We start from the raw sequence: 15,061 nt of genomic DNA, 5'->3' as shown, positions 1-15,061 counted from the left end.
AGGCAGACCCCGTAGTTTCACATGCACCAGCAGATGGAGAAAAAGGAAAAATATCACGCTGCTTTTGCAGGAGTTTTGATTTGTGCTTTCTTAGGAAACACAAAGATGGAGCCGGAGCCAGACCCAGTGGGTGTTTTAATAGCACAAAAAGAAAAAATATCACGCTGCTTTTGCAGGAGTTTTCATTTGTGCTTTCTTAGGAAACACAAAGATGGAGCCGGAGCCAGACCCAGTGGGTGTTTTAATAGCACAAAAAGAAAAAATATCACGCTGCTTTTGCAGGAGTTTTCATTTGTGCTTTCTTAGGAAACACAAAGATGGAGCCGGAGCCAGACCCAGTGGGTGTTTTAATAGCACAAAAAGAAAAAATATCACGCTGCTTTTGCAGGAGTTTTCATTTGTGCTTTCTTAGGAAACACAAAGATGGAGCCGGAGCCAGACCCAGTGGGTGTTTTAATAGCACAAAAAGAAAAAATATCACGCTGCTTTTGCAGGAGTTTTCATTTGTGCTTTCTTAGGAAACACAAAGATGGAGCCGGAGCCAGACCCAGTGGGTGTTTTAATAGCACAAAAAGAAAAAATATCATGCTGCTTTTGCAGGAGTTTTCATTTGTGCTTTCTTAGGAAACACAAAGATGGAGCCGGAGCCAGACCCAGTGGGTGTTTTAATAGCACAAAAAGAAAAAATATCACGAAATTATAATCTATAACTAAACAAGAGATTACAAATAAAGAAAAATTACTCAAGTATTCAGTTGCTTCTATCTTGTCAACTTATCAGATAAGCGTTACCCTTTAATTCTCTCTTTTAACTCTGTACTAAAGTTATTGTATATATTGTTTCTTTTGACTAAAAAGAATTGATTCTCTATATTTTCTTTTTATTTTAGGTCCAGTTTTCTTAGTTCTTTCCTTGTCATTCAGTTAAGTGTTATTCTTTCAACATAGTCTTTTCTCTCTTTCTCTCAGTTTTTATTCTTTCACTGTATTTTCCTGTGTTTTATCTTTAGAAATACGCTGTTGATGTTTATAAGTACTCAGGCCTGGCTCAAGTACAAAAGTGTTCTTTAGGTATGAAAACTTATCTGTTTCTTCATCTGTCAGTGCTAGCCAGTTTTCTTTTCTTCTTCTTCTCCTTTTTCTTCTTCTTCCTACTAACTTATTCTTTAAATGAAATCAACAAAAGAAACTTTCTCCCTAAAACCGCTCCAGATCTTCCGTAAGCTGGTCAGTGTGTTCCCTCAACGTGGATGTAGTTGCAGCTTATTGTTACTTGTGCATCTAGCTAGTATAAACCAAAGGATAATTTCAATGTCCCTACTTTTCTTTTTATATGAAAGAACAACTTCACAAAATAATAAAATTACCTTGGTGACTCAAGCATTCATTCTTTGGTTCCTGTCCCATGAAACTAAGATATTATTTGCATCCGGTATGAACTTTGGCTTCTCTTATTCTGTATATCAGTGCATATAATACTTGGCTTTGTCAAGTATTATTATTACTGTTGCAATCAACAGATTCTCTGTCATTTGACAGTATCTTTAACAACTTAAAGATTTATTATTTTAACAACTTAAAAATATTGAACTACATATTTTTTATTGTACCTTTGTATATAATTAACCTTATTTATACTGTACACTTGTATATAATTAACCTCCACTATCTCTCTTTATTCTTCCAACCCCAGTTCATTAGCCCCTGTTAATTGTAACTGCTTCTCTTCATCACATTTATTTATGTTCTTGGTTGTATTCTTCGCACCCCTGTTCTTTGTAAATCGACATGATGTAAACGATTTCATGAATGCTGGTATAAAAAAAACCTTAAATAAATAAAAATAATCCTATTAAAAGCACAAAATTCACATGAAAAAGAAAGGGATAATTTGGTAAGGGGCTGCAATCCAAAATCCAGAGTTGGAAAATGAGAAATCATCTATGAAGTATAGCACCAAGAACATGTACAGGCAGTTTAATTCATACTCTTTTGTAACAACTGAGTACTCGGGTAAGTTCATCTCTGTGCCTGCAATCCATTCTTCTGCCCCAATTCTGTCTAGGAAGAAAAGGGTTAAAGTCAGTCAGGAAAACGTAAGATAAGGTGGGAATGGGTCTGACTGCTCTCTACCACACCCAAGCAGGATTTATTACTGGGGAGAGATGGGGGTCAGTTCTAATTACAGCATAAAGCCAGCTTGGGTCAGTGCCGAGTTGTATAGGAACCATGCCAATGAGGTGCCAATGTATGCCACCAGCCTAGGGTGATAAGTGCACTACTGCATCTGCCCTCAGGATGACCGACTGCACGTGTATACAGTACAAAAGTGAGGGCCCCCACCTGGCATTTTATTGCACGGTGAAAGCTACAGTTAAAGGGTTAGGAGCTGCAAGTCCTAAACACCCAGGGGATGCGCCGTAGCACTGTGTCTGCCCTGGGCTTCTCAGAAGGCTGACGGATCCTGCAAGAATTGAACCGGAGGTGGTGGAGGGCAGTGCTGGGAGAAGGGTTGAAGGTCAGGGGAGAGATGGGAAGCTAGTGTTGGGTTGCATAGGGGTGAATTGAACCTGGGTGGACCGGATGGCCCAATTTCTTCTTTGGTCACTGTCCTATACTATACACTTTGATGTGGATATTGCACCATCTGCTGGACACATGAGTATATAAGATCATTCACAGTTAAAATGCTCACTTCAGCTTGAGGGTAACCGCTTAACTCTTCCCTGCTATTAGAAATTCATACACCCTCACATTCCCTGATAAAAAACAAAACCCAGGCGATTCTAATAATCATTTACAGAGGGCATTGGCACACATCCTGCACACTACTGTACAAGATAGGTCTGCTGATTAAGAGACTTGTTGATGGTCAAGTGATTAGTGTGTGCATAGATCAAACCCCTACATCTTGCAAGTCCCATGAGCTATCTCCATGGTGGATCCCAAACCTCTTTTTCTGCAGCTGGCTGCTGATGACAGGAAGGAGTGTTAACCAGGGACAGCCAAAAGTCTTGTATCAAACGTCCACCGCAGAGACACATCAGGTCCTGAGGAGGAAGGAGGTGCATCAAGGCGTGACTTCGTGGCTTTTGCCGGCTTGATACGGCTCCATCTTACAGATGAAGTGCCTGGGTAGCGTGCAGTCATCAGTGGAAACAACATTTGATTTCACATAGGCACATTCTCCTTGACCATGGATCTTGAACCTAAAAGGAGTCCAAATGGTGAATAAAGCTACACAGCACCTAAGAGGTGAGCAGAAAGCATGTAACAGTTCATTGGAAGACCGGCCTAGTATAGGCTTTCTTTTGCATCTCTGGAATAAAGCACATCAATAGCTACTTTCATGGGATGACATAGCTAACCTCTATGAGATGTCAGCAGGATTTCTGGGTCTTTTGTGGGTTGCAATGCCTTTTGTGCAAGACTCGGCCAGGATGGGACCTGTGTGTGACGCTGTAAGCCCATGTTACAACAAATCGGTCACGCAGCACATCTGCACGCTAGCAAGAATTTGTAAACTGCCGTTCTAGAAGCAGCGTTCTAGAAAGAGGCTGCATGCTGCTGTTACAAAGAAACTTACAGACTGCTGTTAAAGGCCGTTCCATCAACCCACTGGAAATCTTCCTTTGGCTTGTGCAATCCAATCCAACAGTCTTTCCTGCAAATTTTCATGATGGTATCCTGTACGATACAAGCAAAACATTCTGAGGCCATGGCTCACTAATATGTCTATTGTAAATATTTCCGGCTCTCTCGGCTCAAACAGTAGCTTTTTCCTAAAATATTTCCTGTGGCTGAACTTTAGTAGTAGAAGTAATAGTGATCCATACTTTTTTTTTTTTTTTTGGGGGGGGGGGGGGGGAGCAAAATTAAGTGTTAATGGAAGTTGCCACTTTTAAGTGGATGCCATCGTTTAGGGAATGAGGTGCTCAGATCACATTTCGGTCTGTTATAACAGAGCACTGTGCAGAGAGAGGAGAATCGGTTCTTCCCTGCTAATTTTCGTTCCTGTAGTACCACGGATCGGTCCAGAGAAGTGGGTTATGCCTTCCTTCCAGCCCCCAATAAACACGTACTCTGGCTGTTGCAGCGATGTTTCTGGGCTGGGGGGGCCGTGCACCAGGGCTCCTTCAGGAACCCTGCAAACACGGGCCCCACGTCTGGCCACTAGGTGTCGCCATTACACAATGACCATGATTGTCCCTTTCCCCTTCTCAGGGGCTGTGAATGCTGCTGCTGCCGCATCTCCAACCCTGCCGGACCCATGGGGGTGGACGTCCTCACGAAGGAATCGAGCCGGGGGCCTTCTGCGCGGCCGTGCACCAGGCTGACCGTGCAATAATACGTGAGTCGGAGGTCGCACACATGGCTCCTATCATCAGATGGCACCAAATCCGAAAGCCAGCTGGTGAGCCATGGGAAGTGTGCTGGCCGTCTCAGTCCAGCTCTGGGGGCAGGTGGGCGCATCACTGTTTGGCACCAACTTGTGTCCTCGTAGCTCAGCTTGCCCATGTAATGTTACAACACAAGTTCCCGCCCCCCCCATAATTTTTCAAATGACTTTTAGACCATTGGAAGCACTCAGTGGGCCCTCTCTTTTATCCTCTTCTTCCAAAGTTTCTGTTCACTGCGGTCTTAAAACCATGGGTCTGTTGAGAGCAGCACCCAAGGGATGGATTTGCCTTTAACAAATCAATAAAGAGGAGCAGAGAGAAGGCCCACAAGCTAGGGACCTGCTGTTCAGGACAGGAAGAGGTGAGGCTTTCACTGGGGGGGGGAGAGACGCTGAACCCCGCTCTGGCATTACCAGGACCCCAACGCCCTTTTCTGGGAGCTACTGCTGCTGTACTGAAATCCACAGGACAGAAAACTGTTTTTTGTTAATGCCCTCACCAGGTCCTGTGCCTCGTGCAAGACTGCGAGGCTGGCGCCGTGTTGGGCACAGAAGCTCTGGCTGGCGCTCCAGTCCATTTCGTTCAGGTTATGATGATAGCAGTGCTTCCTGTAATACATCCACTCCTCACTGGGGCAGGGGTCCGGGCGAGGTAAAGGATCTGCAGCGGAACTGCTACCTAAAAACAGGAAAACCACATGAAAAAAAACATCTTCCGTGTGTCGCCGGGTGACACAGTGTCTGCCGTACGAAAGAGCAGAAAGGTTTTCTGTAGGTTAAGTAACTGATCAGATTGTGCGGAGGGGGAGAATCAGAAAGACACTGTGCCAGCATCAAACTCAAAACACAAACATGCCCCGGGCGCCATCTCTCCACAGCCAACACAGGTTCATCTGCCATGGTGAGCTGCGCGGGAGGGAGGGGCAAACTCTCCCTGCAGAAACAGAGAAACGATGGCAGAATCCAGGCTGCCCGGAAAGCCCACGGCAGAACACGCCACGCCGGCCACCCCCATACCCTGGGTTACTGCCTGAATCCCAGTCCCTGTTACCCTTTACCACTGAAGCAGAGAGCAATGATGCAGTTGCATCAAGAGTATGAAGGCTTATTGGCCAAGGGCAGTAACCACCACACCAGCAAGTTACCCCCATGCACTCTTTTCCTTATTCCCATCCACTAGCCTTTAAAGATCCATGGGGTTTATCCCCTGCCCCTTTGAAATCTTTCACCAATTTTGTTTTCGCTCCCTCCTTCAGAAGGGCATTCCAGGCATCCACCAGCCTCTCCGTGAAGAAATATTTCCTGACATTGGTTCTGAGTCGTCCTCCCTGGAGATTCATTTCATGATCCCTAGTTCTATTGATTTCTTTCCAACGGAAAAGGTTTGACAATTGTGCATCATTAAAACCAATGGCATTTCATTTATGGGGATCAGTGCACACAAAAAGAAAATTATTATTTACCTGCTAATTTTCGTTCCTGTAGTACCATGGATCAGTCCAGACAGTGGGTTATGTCCCCAATCCAGCAGATGGAGTCAGCACAAGCTTTGAGGGGGCGTCACCCTATATACCACTACCCCCTCTGCAGGAGTTCAGTATCGAGTATATCAAAGCCTGAGTAGAAAAAAACAGAACCCCTTATTGGATCAAGTTGAAAATGAACCGGCAACAACAACCGGGTAACTATAAGAACTAGAACTGTAAAGATCCTACCAACGGGTAGGAAAGGTGAAAAACACAGCAAGACAACCTGTGGGGAACTGCGAAAGCAGTAAGAGCGGAAGCCGTAAGAAAGCACAGCCACAGAAAAGAACCGAGCAGGCAGAGCACCCAGACGCGGTGGGCGTCTGGACTGATCCATGGTACTACAGGAACGAAAATTAGCAGGTAAATAATAATTTTCTTTTCCCTGTACGTACCTGGATCAGTCCAGACAGTGGGATGTACCCAAGCTTCCCTACATCGGGTGGGGTCCTGCGAGGCCTGCTCGTAAAACCTGTTCGCCAAAATGTCCAGAGACAGTAGAGGCGAGATGGAGGCGATAGTGCCTGGAGAACGTATGCAACGATTTCCGGGTGGCTGCTCTACCGATTTCTGGAGAAGAGACCGAGCGGACCTCCGCCCAAGAGGCCGCCAGAGCACGTGTAGAATGCGCGACAATGCCGGGTGGGGGAGTCCGCCCCACCCCAATGTAGGAAGCTGCAATGCCAGCCTTCAGCCATCTGGCAATCGTCGTCTGCGAGGCCTGGGACCCCTTCATGGGACCCGACCCAAGGACGAAGAGATGGTCCGACGCCCGGAACTCACTCGTAGCCTCCAGATAGATACGCAGAGTGCGCTTGACTTCCAAGAGTCGTAGAGATTTCAGCTCAAGACGAGAAGGACGGCAGTTCCACCGTCTGATTCACATGGAACGCAGACACCACCTTCGGGAGAAAAGATGGAACGGTGCGGATAGAAACTCCAGAGTCGGAGAAACGCAGATAAGGCTCTCTACACGATAGAACCTGCAGTTCCGATATGCGACGAGCGGAACAGATTGCCACCAGGAACCCTGCCTTAAGGGTGAGATCCTTAAGCATTGCACAACGCAGTGGCTCGAACGGTGACCCTGACAGGGAGCGAAGTACAAGGTTGAGACTCCAGGAGGGACAAGGATCCCGCAATGGAGACCGCAGATGTTTAATACCCTTGAGGAATCGAACAATATCCGGGTGCTGCAGTAGAGAATCCCCATCACTCAATAGCGAACCAGGGCGGCCACCTGGACCCGCAGGGAATTATAGGCGAGCCCCTTGTCCACTCCCGCTTGCAGAAGTTGAGGATCTGAGGAACAGGAGCCTCAGTTGGTCCCGTGTCCTGACCGGCACACCACGACTCGAACACCTTCCAGCCCCCAACATAGGCTATCGACGTCGTCGTCTTTCGTGAACTCAACCGCGTGGACACTACCGCCTCCCGGTAGCCCCGGCGCCGGAGGGAGCGCCTCTCAAAAGCCAGGCCGCAAGACAGAAGAGTTCCGCCTGATCGAAAAATACCGGACCCTGATGCAAGAGGCGGGACAGACGCCCGAGTCGGATGGGTCCGTCGATCACCAGCTGTAGAAGGACCGCGAAGATCACAGTCCCCTGATGATACTCTATTCTGCGGGGTTTTATGAAGGAGATGGGACGGCCACGGGAGCACCAGAGCATCGACTCCCTCCGCACCTCGCTCCCTCCGGCGACTGAAGAGACGGGGAGCCTTGGCGTTGTGCGCGGACGCCATCAGATCCAGGTGAGGGGTCCCCCACCGATGGGCAAGCAGTTTGCATCGCCTCGTCGGATAGGACCATTCCCCGGGATCCAGTAGTTGACGACTGGGGAAATCTGCCTGGACGTTGTCCAACCCTGCGATGTGCAAGGCCGCCCGGCGGACCAGATACCGCTCCGCCCACTGCATCAACATCGCTGCCTCGAGCGCGACCCGCGGGCTGCGAGTGCCGTCTTGTCGGTTGATCTAGGCCACGGTGGTCGCGTTGTCCGATAATATTCTGACCTCCCGGTTCCGAAGAAGGGGCAGGAAGTGGCGCAGAGCTAGCCTTACCGCTCTGGTCTCCAGACGATTGATGGACCATTTCGACCCCTCCTCGGACCACGTCCCCTGCGTGGAGCTGCGGTCGCAGGCTGCCCCCCAGCCGACGAGACTGACGTCGGTGGTGACTACCAACCAATTTGGCAGAGCGAGGGACATGCCGCGAGCCAGAGTCGCCGGATCCAACCCCCAGCTCAGACTGTTCCTGGCCACTTGCGGCAGAGGGAGGATCACCTGGTAGTCCTGCGAGAGCGGTTTCCAACGGGAGAGGAGAGCTCGCTGTAGCGGCGGGAGGCGCGCAAACGCCCAAGGGACCATGTCGATGGTGGAGCCCATCACCCCCCAGGAGCTGCAGGTAGACCCAGGAGGTGGGATCTGGAAACGCAGAGAACCGCCGTATGTGATCCCGCAAGGAGTGCGCCTTGTCCTGCCGCAGAAAAACCTTGCCCAGACGGGTGTCAAGCGCTGCGAGGGTACGAGGGAGCTCTTGGAAAAATTCACCACCCATTCCAGGGACTGCCGGAACTGTACTACCCTGGTCACCGCCTTCTGGCCATGGAAGAAAGACTTCGCTCGAACGAGCCAATCGTCCAGATATGGGTGGACTAGAGTGCCCTCCTTCCGAAGGGCAGCCGCCACCACTACCATGATCTTGGTAAAAGTGCGCGGGGCCGTCGCCAACCCGAATGGGAGGGCTATGAATTGGAAATGCTGGTCCAGAATCTTGAACCTGAGAAGACAATGATGTTCCCGGCGGATGGGAATGTGCAGGTATGCCTCCGTCAGATCCAAGGAGGCGAGGAACTCCCCCCCGATGCACCGACCGCAGCGTTTCCATGCGGAACCGGGCCACCCGGAGGGACTTGTTGACTTCCTTGATATCCAGGATGGGCCTGTAGGAACCGTCCTTCTTTGGCACCACGAAGTAAATCGAATAATAGCCCAAGTCCACCTCGCGGGCGCAATAGTGCCTATCTCCCGGAGCCTGTCCAGCGTAAACTGCACAGCCCTTCGCTCGGGGCCCGATCCGCCGGGGGAGAAGATGAACCGGCCCTGCGGAACGCGGACAAACTCCAAAGCGTAGTCGTGTTCTATGGTGTCCAGGACCCACTGGTCTGAGGTGATGTGCCCCCACTCCTTGTAGAATAACGCCCGCCGACCCCCAATCCTGGGGACGACTGAGTGGGCGAGCCTGGCATCCTTGCGAGGTCTTGGGAGAGGGGTGTCCCGTCCCGGGGGTGGAGCGTGCGGGCCGGCGCCCGCGATCGACCAGGGCTGAGACCTGGGAGTGGAGGGCCTGGAGCCCGTCGGTCTGTAGTTCCGGTAGAAGACCGGTATCTGTCCTCTGGCAGACGATGAACCGCAGTTTCCCCCAGGGACTTGATGATTTGATCCAAATCCACTCCGAAGAGGAACTTACCCCTGAAAGGCAGGGAGCCTAGACTCGACTTGGAGGGCATATCCGCCGCCCAGTTGCGAAGCCACAGCAAACGTCTGGCCGCCACCACCGAAACCATGGAACGCGCCAGCACCCGAAAGATCGTACGAGGCATCCGCCCCGTACGCCACCGTGGCTTCCAGCCTATCCGACTGGGCGGCCTCCTCGGGAGGCAGGGCCTGGGACGTGAGAAGTTGCTGCACCCAGAGGAGGCTCGCCCGCTGGGCAAGGGAACTGCACATCACCGCACGCATACCTAGCGCGGAGGCCTCGAAGACCTTTTTGAGGAAAACCTCCAACTTGCGATCCTGTGTATCCCGCAGGGCCACGCCTCCCGTCACTGGGATCGTCGTCCTCTTCGTGACCGCCGACACTGCGGAGTCCACTTTGGTACCCTAATGAGGTCCAGAAAATCTTCCGGCAAGGGATACAACTTTTCCATGGCCCTTCCGACCTTCAGGGAAGCCTCCGGAGCGTCCCATTCCCTAGTGAGGAGCTGGAGACGAGGTGACGACCGCAGGCGCCACAGGCGCGGGCGGATCCGGCGGCGGGTCGAGATCCAGTTCCTGGATAATCAGCGGGATAAGGTCGTCCAGCTCTTCCCTCTGGCAGAGGCGAAGCGTGCGCGGATCATTCCCCTCCGGCGTGGAATCCGCCTGGTCCCAGTCCGTATCATCAGGGTCAGGAGCCCCCGGGTCTGGTGCCGCTCCCACCGGCCCCGAGAGGGGTCGGGCCCGGACGGGGGGGGGGGGGGGGGGGGGGGGGGGGTTGGGGGCCCCCACGCCCGTCAGGACGGGGGGGGCCTGAGAAGCAGTCGCCGTCCGAGGGACCTTAGCCGGGGGAGGTCCTGCCGGTGCGTCCAACCCCTGCAAATGTGCCTTGTGCAGAAGCAAAATAAATTCCGGGGAAAAAACCCCGGCCTGCCCGAGGAGGCTCCGGCCGAAGGAGAGGCCGTGGCACCCTGTCCCTGCGGACCCGGTTCCGGTACCAGAGTTGGGAGAGAAGCCGCTACCGCTTCCCTATCCTCCAGCGCTCCCTGAGACCCCTCAGGGCGCTGTGGATGCAAAATGGCCGCCGTTCCCGCCACGAATGGGGGAGGGGCCTGCCCATGCTGCCCGGGCAAACTGGAAAGGAAGGTAAAATTGGCGAGGGACTGCGAGGTGCCCTCCCCCCCGGGGGGGCACCGAGCGCAAATGTCGTCCCGAGAAATGCGGGGCCCCGGCTCCCCGCAGGCTGAGCAGCGCGACGGCCGCGGCATGGAGATCGCGTGTGAAGAACAGCCTCAATCAAATCCTTAAGCCTCGGGGGGGGCCGCGAGAGAGCGCATAACGGCGCCGCGGGGGGGCCCGATCGGCCTGCACTGCCCGCCGGAGGAAGCTCCAAGTGCCGCGGGGGGGCCCGATCGGCCTGCACTGCCCGCCGGAGGAAGCTCCAAGTGCCGCGGGGGGGCCTCCTGGCCGCACAACCCGCCGAAAACGGCCTGCCTGCCTGCCACAGCAGCCCCTGAAGAGCTGCAAAATGGCCGCCGGCAAGGAAATCAGCGCGGGGAGGCCGGCACCACCGACACCCGCGAGGCACCGGAGGACTGGAGAGCTGCAAAAGAAAGAAACAGCACAAAATGCAAACTTATCCCGTCCAAAACGCAGCACAGGCAAGAGAGAGGACACAGAGGGTAAGGGAAACCCAGCTCCCCAAAAGTGTAAACTTTTTCAGTTTTTTTTTTTTTTTTTTTTTTTTTTTTTTTAAGAACACAACAACTTGATCCAAGCAAAAAACAAATAGGCAGAGGCCAAAGTCGAAAATCAGTAAGAAAAGCACAGGGAAAATCCTATCTCAATGGGAGAAACCCAGGATACCCTACTCGCATCTGCTGGAGTCAGAAGATACTGAACTCCTGCAGAGGGGGTAGTGGTATATAGGGTGACGCCCCCTCAAAGCTTGTGCTGACTCCATCTGCTGGATTGGGGACATAACCCACTGTCTGGACTGATCCAGGTACGTACAGGGAATATAAATGTTTAAATACTGAGCACTGGGTCCCTTCCTATGGAGAGAAAAGCTTTATAATGGGGTTAGAGGGAGCAGGGATATTACTGAGGGAGGGGAACCATGCTATGGAGAGAGAGGGGCTCTGTAATGGGGTTAGAGGGAGCAGGGATATTACTGAGGGAGGGGAACCATGCTATGGAGAGAGGCTCTGTAATGGGGTTAGAGGGAGCAGGGATATTACTGAGGGAGGGGAACCATGCTATGGAGAGAGGCTCTGTAATGGGGTTAGAGGGAGCAGGGATATTACTGAGGGAGGGGAACCATGCTATGGAGAGAGGGGCTCTGTAATGGGGTTAGAGGGAGCAGGGATATTACTGAGGGAGGGGAACCATGCTATGGAGAGAGAGGCTTTGTAATGGGGTTAGAGGGAGCAGTGATATTACTGAGGCAGGGGAACCATGCTATGGAGAGAGAGGCTTTGTAATGGGGTTAGAGGGAGCAGTGATATTACTGAGGCAGGGGAACCATGCTATGGAGAGAGAGGCTTTGTAATGGGGTTAGAGGGAGCAGGGATATTACTGAGGGAGGGGAACCATGCTATGGAGAGAGAGGCTTTGTAATGGGGTTAGAGGGAGCAGGGATATTACTGAGGGAGGGGTACCATGCTATGGAGAGAGAGGCTTTGTAATGGGGTTAGAGGGAGCAGTGATATTACTGAGGGAGGGGATCATGCTGTGAAGCTCCCTGTGGTATAGTGTCATCGGGTTATGCAGGTTCATCTTATCTTTTCACCCTCATGTTTCCTGACTCACGGATCCCTTGCATGAGATGGTTCATCTGTATCTTACTTTGTTTAAAATCAAACTGGCAGCAGAGTTCAGTGGTTCCTACTTACCTTGAGAATATGCCAAGGCAATTCCACCCAGAACCAGAACCAGAACGACCAGGAGAGAAACAGCAGCCTTCCAGCCCTTGTTCACAGATGCACCTGAAAGCAGAGGAGACCTTCACTGTACATCTGATGAACGAGGCTCCCGTCCCTGAGGTGGCTGTGCAATCCATTAGCAGGGCCTGATCCCGTCCGTTCGGGAGAAGTAGGTTGCACGGAAATTCAGCTATGATCAGGTCTTGAGGGAGGGCTCTGTGCTGGACCTTATTCCAACTGGCAGGAAGAAGAGACTGCAATAACCCGGGGGTATGCACAAGGCGCGCCATTTAAGGATGAACCTGATTTGCTGTCACATTTTCACAGTAGGGAGGTGCGGCGACGCCCTGGTCAGGATCTAGTGCCTGAACCCTGGCCATTTAATGTACAGCTTAGAGAGAGAGGCTCCCTTCCCTTCCTGTGAGGTGGCCTGCAATTGGTGCTCTCTCAGAGTACTTCGGGGGGCTGGGAGTAGGAGTGGTGTGGTTATTTTGAGTTGGCTCTCAGAGCGAGGAGCCATTTTGAGTTTCCCCTATTAAGCCAGCTTGGTGTGGTTATTTCTCTTTTGTTTGTTTAGAGGAGGCGGCTTATCAGTGCACTCCCTGCCTGAGGGTCTACCTCAAATAAGGAAAGGAGCCTTTGAGAAGTTTTCATCCTTTTAGAAGTTCTTTTGTATTGGATGAAACCCCAGGACCCTTTGGGGAGGGACAAGCCCCAAATCCAGAGGCCAGGGCTGAATACCTGTGAGCTATCCTTCTACTCCCTAGAGGAGGCAAGGTCAGTGACAGCACTACCTAGCGTGAGATTTTTTGGGGATTTTTTGAAGTGTTTTTCCTTTTTGTTGGCGAGGAGCTTTTTCCACTCATCCTCACAATGGAAGCAGGGCTGCAGGAGCCTGGTTCATGTTCACAGACATCAGACCTTCCTTCAGAGAAAGGTCACATCCACTGGAAGTTTGGGAAGAAGGAGGAAGTGCAGGAGGCCCTCACCAGGATCTCCACAGCTGGGTGCAGGAGACCGAACCCTGGAACTCGGGCAGGACTGTTCGGGGAGTAAGGGGATCCCATCACCCGTAAGACTTCCCTGATCCACGGCTAGAGTTCATGCACGGAGAGAAGTGATAAGCTCCAGCCCAGGAACCTGAGAGACAGGACACTTACTCAGAGGATTTCCCCCCCCCCTATCTTCTGACTTTTCAAAGAATCATTAAGTCCCAGCAGCACCGCATCACAGCCTCGGAGACAGAGAGGCAGTGAAACTCAGTCACTGAAGGGAAACATGCACCAAGGAGGACGGCCTTCAGCCTCACAGAAGGAAGCCACATCTGGGGGATAAGCAAGAGTGGAAAGCTTAGTCTGGAAGGCAGCCCCGGGGAATACAGCGGGATATGCGAAATTCCTGAGCCAGCAGCCTAGGGATAGATTGCAAACCTCTCGTGGTGGAAAGGGTGAGGGAGAGGAGATGATGAGAAATTGAGGAGGGGGCTATGTACAGATGGCAGAAGGAGTAACTGTGTGGGCCTAGAGGCTCTTACCTGCAGGCCATTATCCTGCTACATCTGCTCAGTCCATTTTCCCACCCTGTGGGATCAGTGGCCCAGGGGCTTCTGTTCAAACATCCCTGAGGGTGCCCAGGCACTAAACATGGCCCTCCCTCCCATTCAACACAAAATAAAAAGAAAGCTCAGTAAAATAAAGTACTCACACGCTATTACAGACAGGAGACGTTGTGGAGGCCTCTGGGCTTCTGGTGCTGGTGTCTGTGCCATTTGGATATTGGAGGGTGTGAGAGGCTGGAGCTCCTGAGACTGGATCCTACTGTCTGTCTCCAAGGGATTGCCAGGATGGTGTCTGGTGTTGGAAGGGGTAGAGGCGGCTGAATTTCCCATGGAGCTTTGCCCCGAATCGGGCTCCGTGCTGATCTTCCTCTGAAGGGGTTCCATCTCCCTTCCTCCAGCAGCCCTTGGATTGTTTTTATTTTACCCGTCCTCCCAGGGTCTGCTAGGTTAGAGCTTATTTTTGCAACGTTGTTACCGAATTGTCATTTTTTGAAATTCTTCAAGCGGCTGTGACCTGCAGACCCTCCCCTCTCCCAATCTGCATGCGCTGGGTGGCTCCGACTGGTCCGAATTGGTTATGATGTCAGCTCTGTTGGAGAGAATCGAAGCATCAGTCAGCATTGCTAGGACCTCTGCTTGACTTGCCAAGGGGGCGGCAGGAAACTGGAGCCTGAGTAGCATTACCTGATGGGGACAGGCCGAGCCCTCTGCATGCTGGGGAAATCGGAATTACAGAGCCCTGCATGCAGTGAAGGAGAGAGAGGCCGCAGTTTATCAGGCCTCAGGGACAGATTATCCTTGCCTTGCGGTGGTCTTGAAGTACAACCGAGGACTTCATGTGAGCGTGGATGACTCACAAGTGCTGCGGTCCCCAGCAGGGGGTCCCAGTCCACAGCAGGGTGATGACAGAATGAAATCCTGCCAGCCTGTCACTTCGGGTTACTTCCCAGAGAGCTCACAATCTGTCTGTACCTGAGGCAAAGGAGGGCAAAGGGACTCGTGAAGGTCACAAGGGGCAGCAGTGGGATTTGAACCCTGGTTTCCCTGTTTCTTATTCCACTGCGCTAACCACTAGGCTACTCCTCCGCTCCAGTGTAAGCTGTTCTTGGGGGAAAATGATTTTAATAAGTAGTTTTCTTTCACCTGGGACCAAGACCCGCTAGGAAACAATGTGACT

The 15,061-nt window shown here is 51.8% G+C and overlaps 1 protein-coding gene across 3 annotated transcripts in view; it reads right to left on the bottom strand.

Moving 5' to 3' along the window:
* Positions 1-1,759: 1,759 nt before the first annotated feature.
* The window catches only part of LOC115077998 (C-type lectin domain family 2 member L-like), a 15,027-nt gene continuing 1,725 nt past the window's right edge, over positions 1,760-15,061 (bottom strand). For 2 of the 3 annotated variants that reach the window (XM_029580523.1, XM_029580521.1), the window contains exons 2-6: positions 14,031-14,473; positions 12,297-12,389; positions 4,900-5,078; positions 3,587-3,687; positions 1,760-3,209 (exon numbers count right to left, since the gene is read on the bottom strand). In XM_029580523.1, the coding sequence (XP_029436383.1) occupies positions 3,071-3,209; positions 3,587-3,687; positions 4,900-5,078; positions 12,297-12,389; positions 14,031-14,268 (750 nt within the window). In that variant the 5' untranslated portion in view covers positions 14,269-14,473 and the 3' untranslated portion in view covers positions 1,760-3,070. Of the gene's footprint in view, positions 3,210-3,586; positions 3,688-4,899; positions 5,079-12,296; positions 12,390-14,030; positions 14,474-14,568; positions 15,008-15,061 lie in introns of those variants that run through there. The other variant, XM_029580522.1, reaches the window with a different exon arrangement.

Source organism: Rhinatrema bivittatum, chromosome 16, assembly GCF_901001135.1.
Source record: "Rhinatrema bivittatum chromosome 16, aRhiBiv1.1, whole genome shotgun sequence".
In the NCBI taxonomy this organism is placed as follows: Eukaryota; Metazoa; Chordata; class Amphibia; order Gymnophiona; family Rhinatrematidae; genus Rhinatrema; species Rhinatrema bivittatum.
This window is presented reverse-complemented; position numbering and strand designations above follow the sequence as displayed.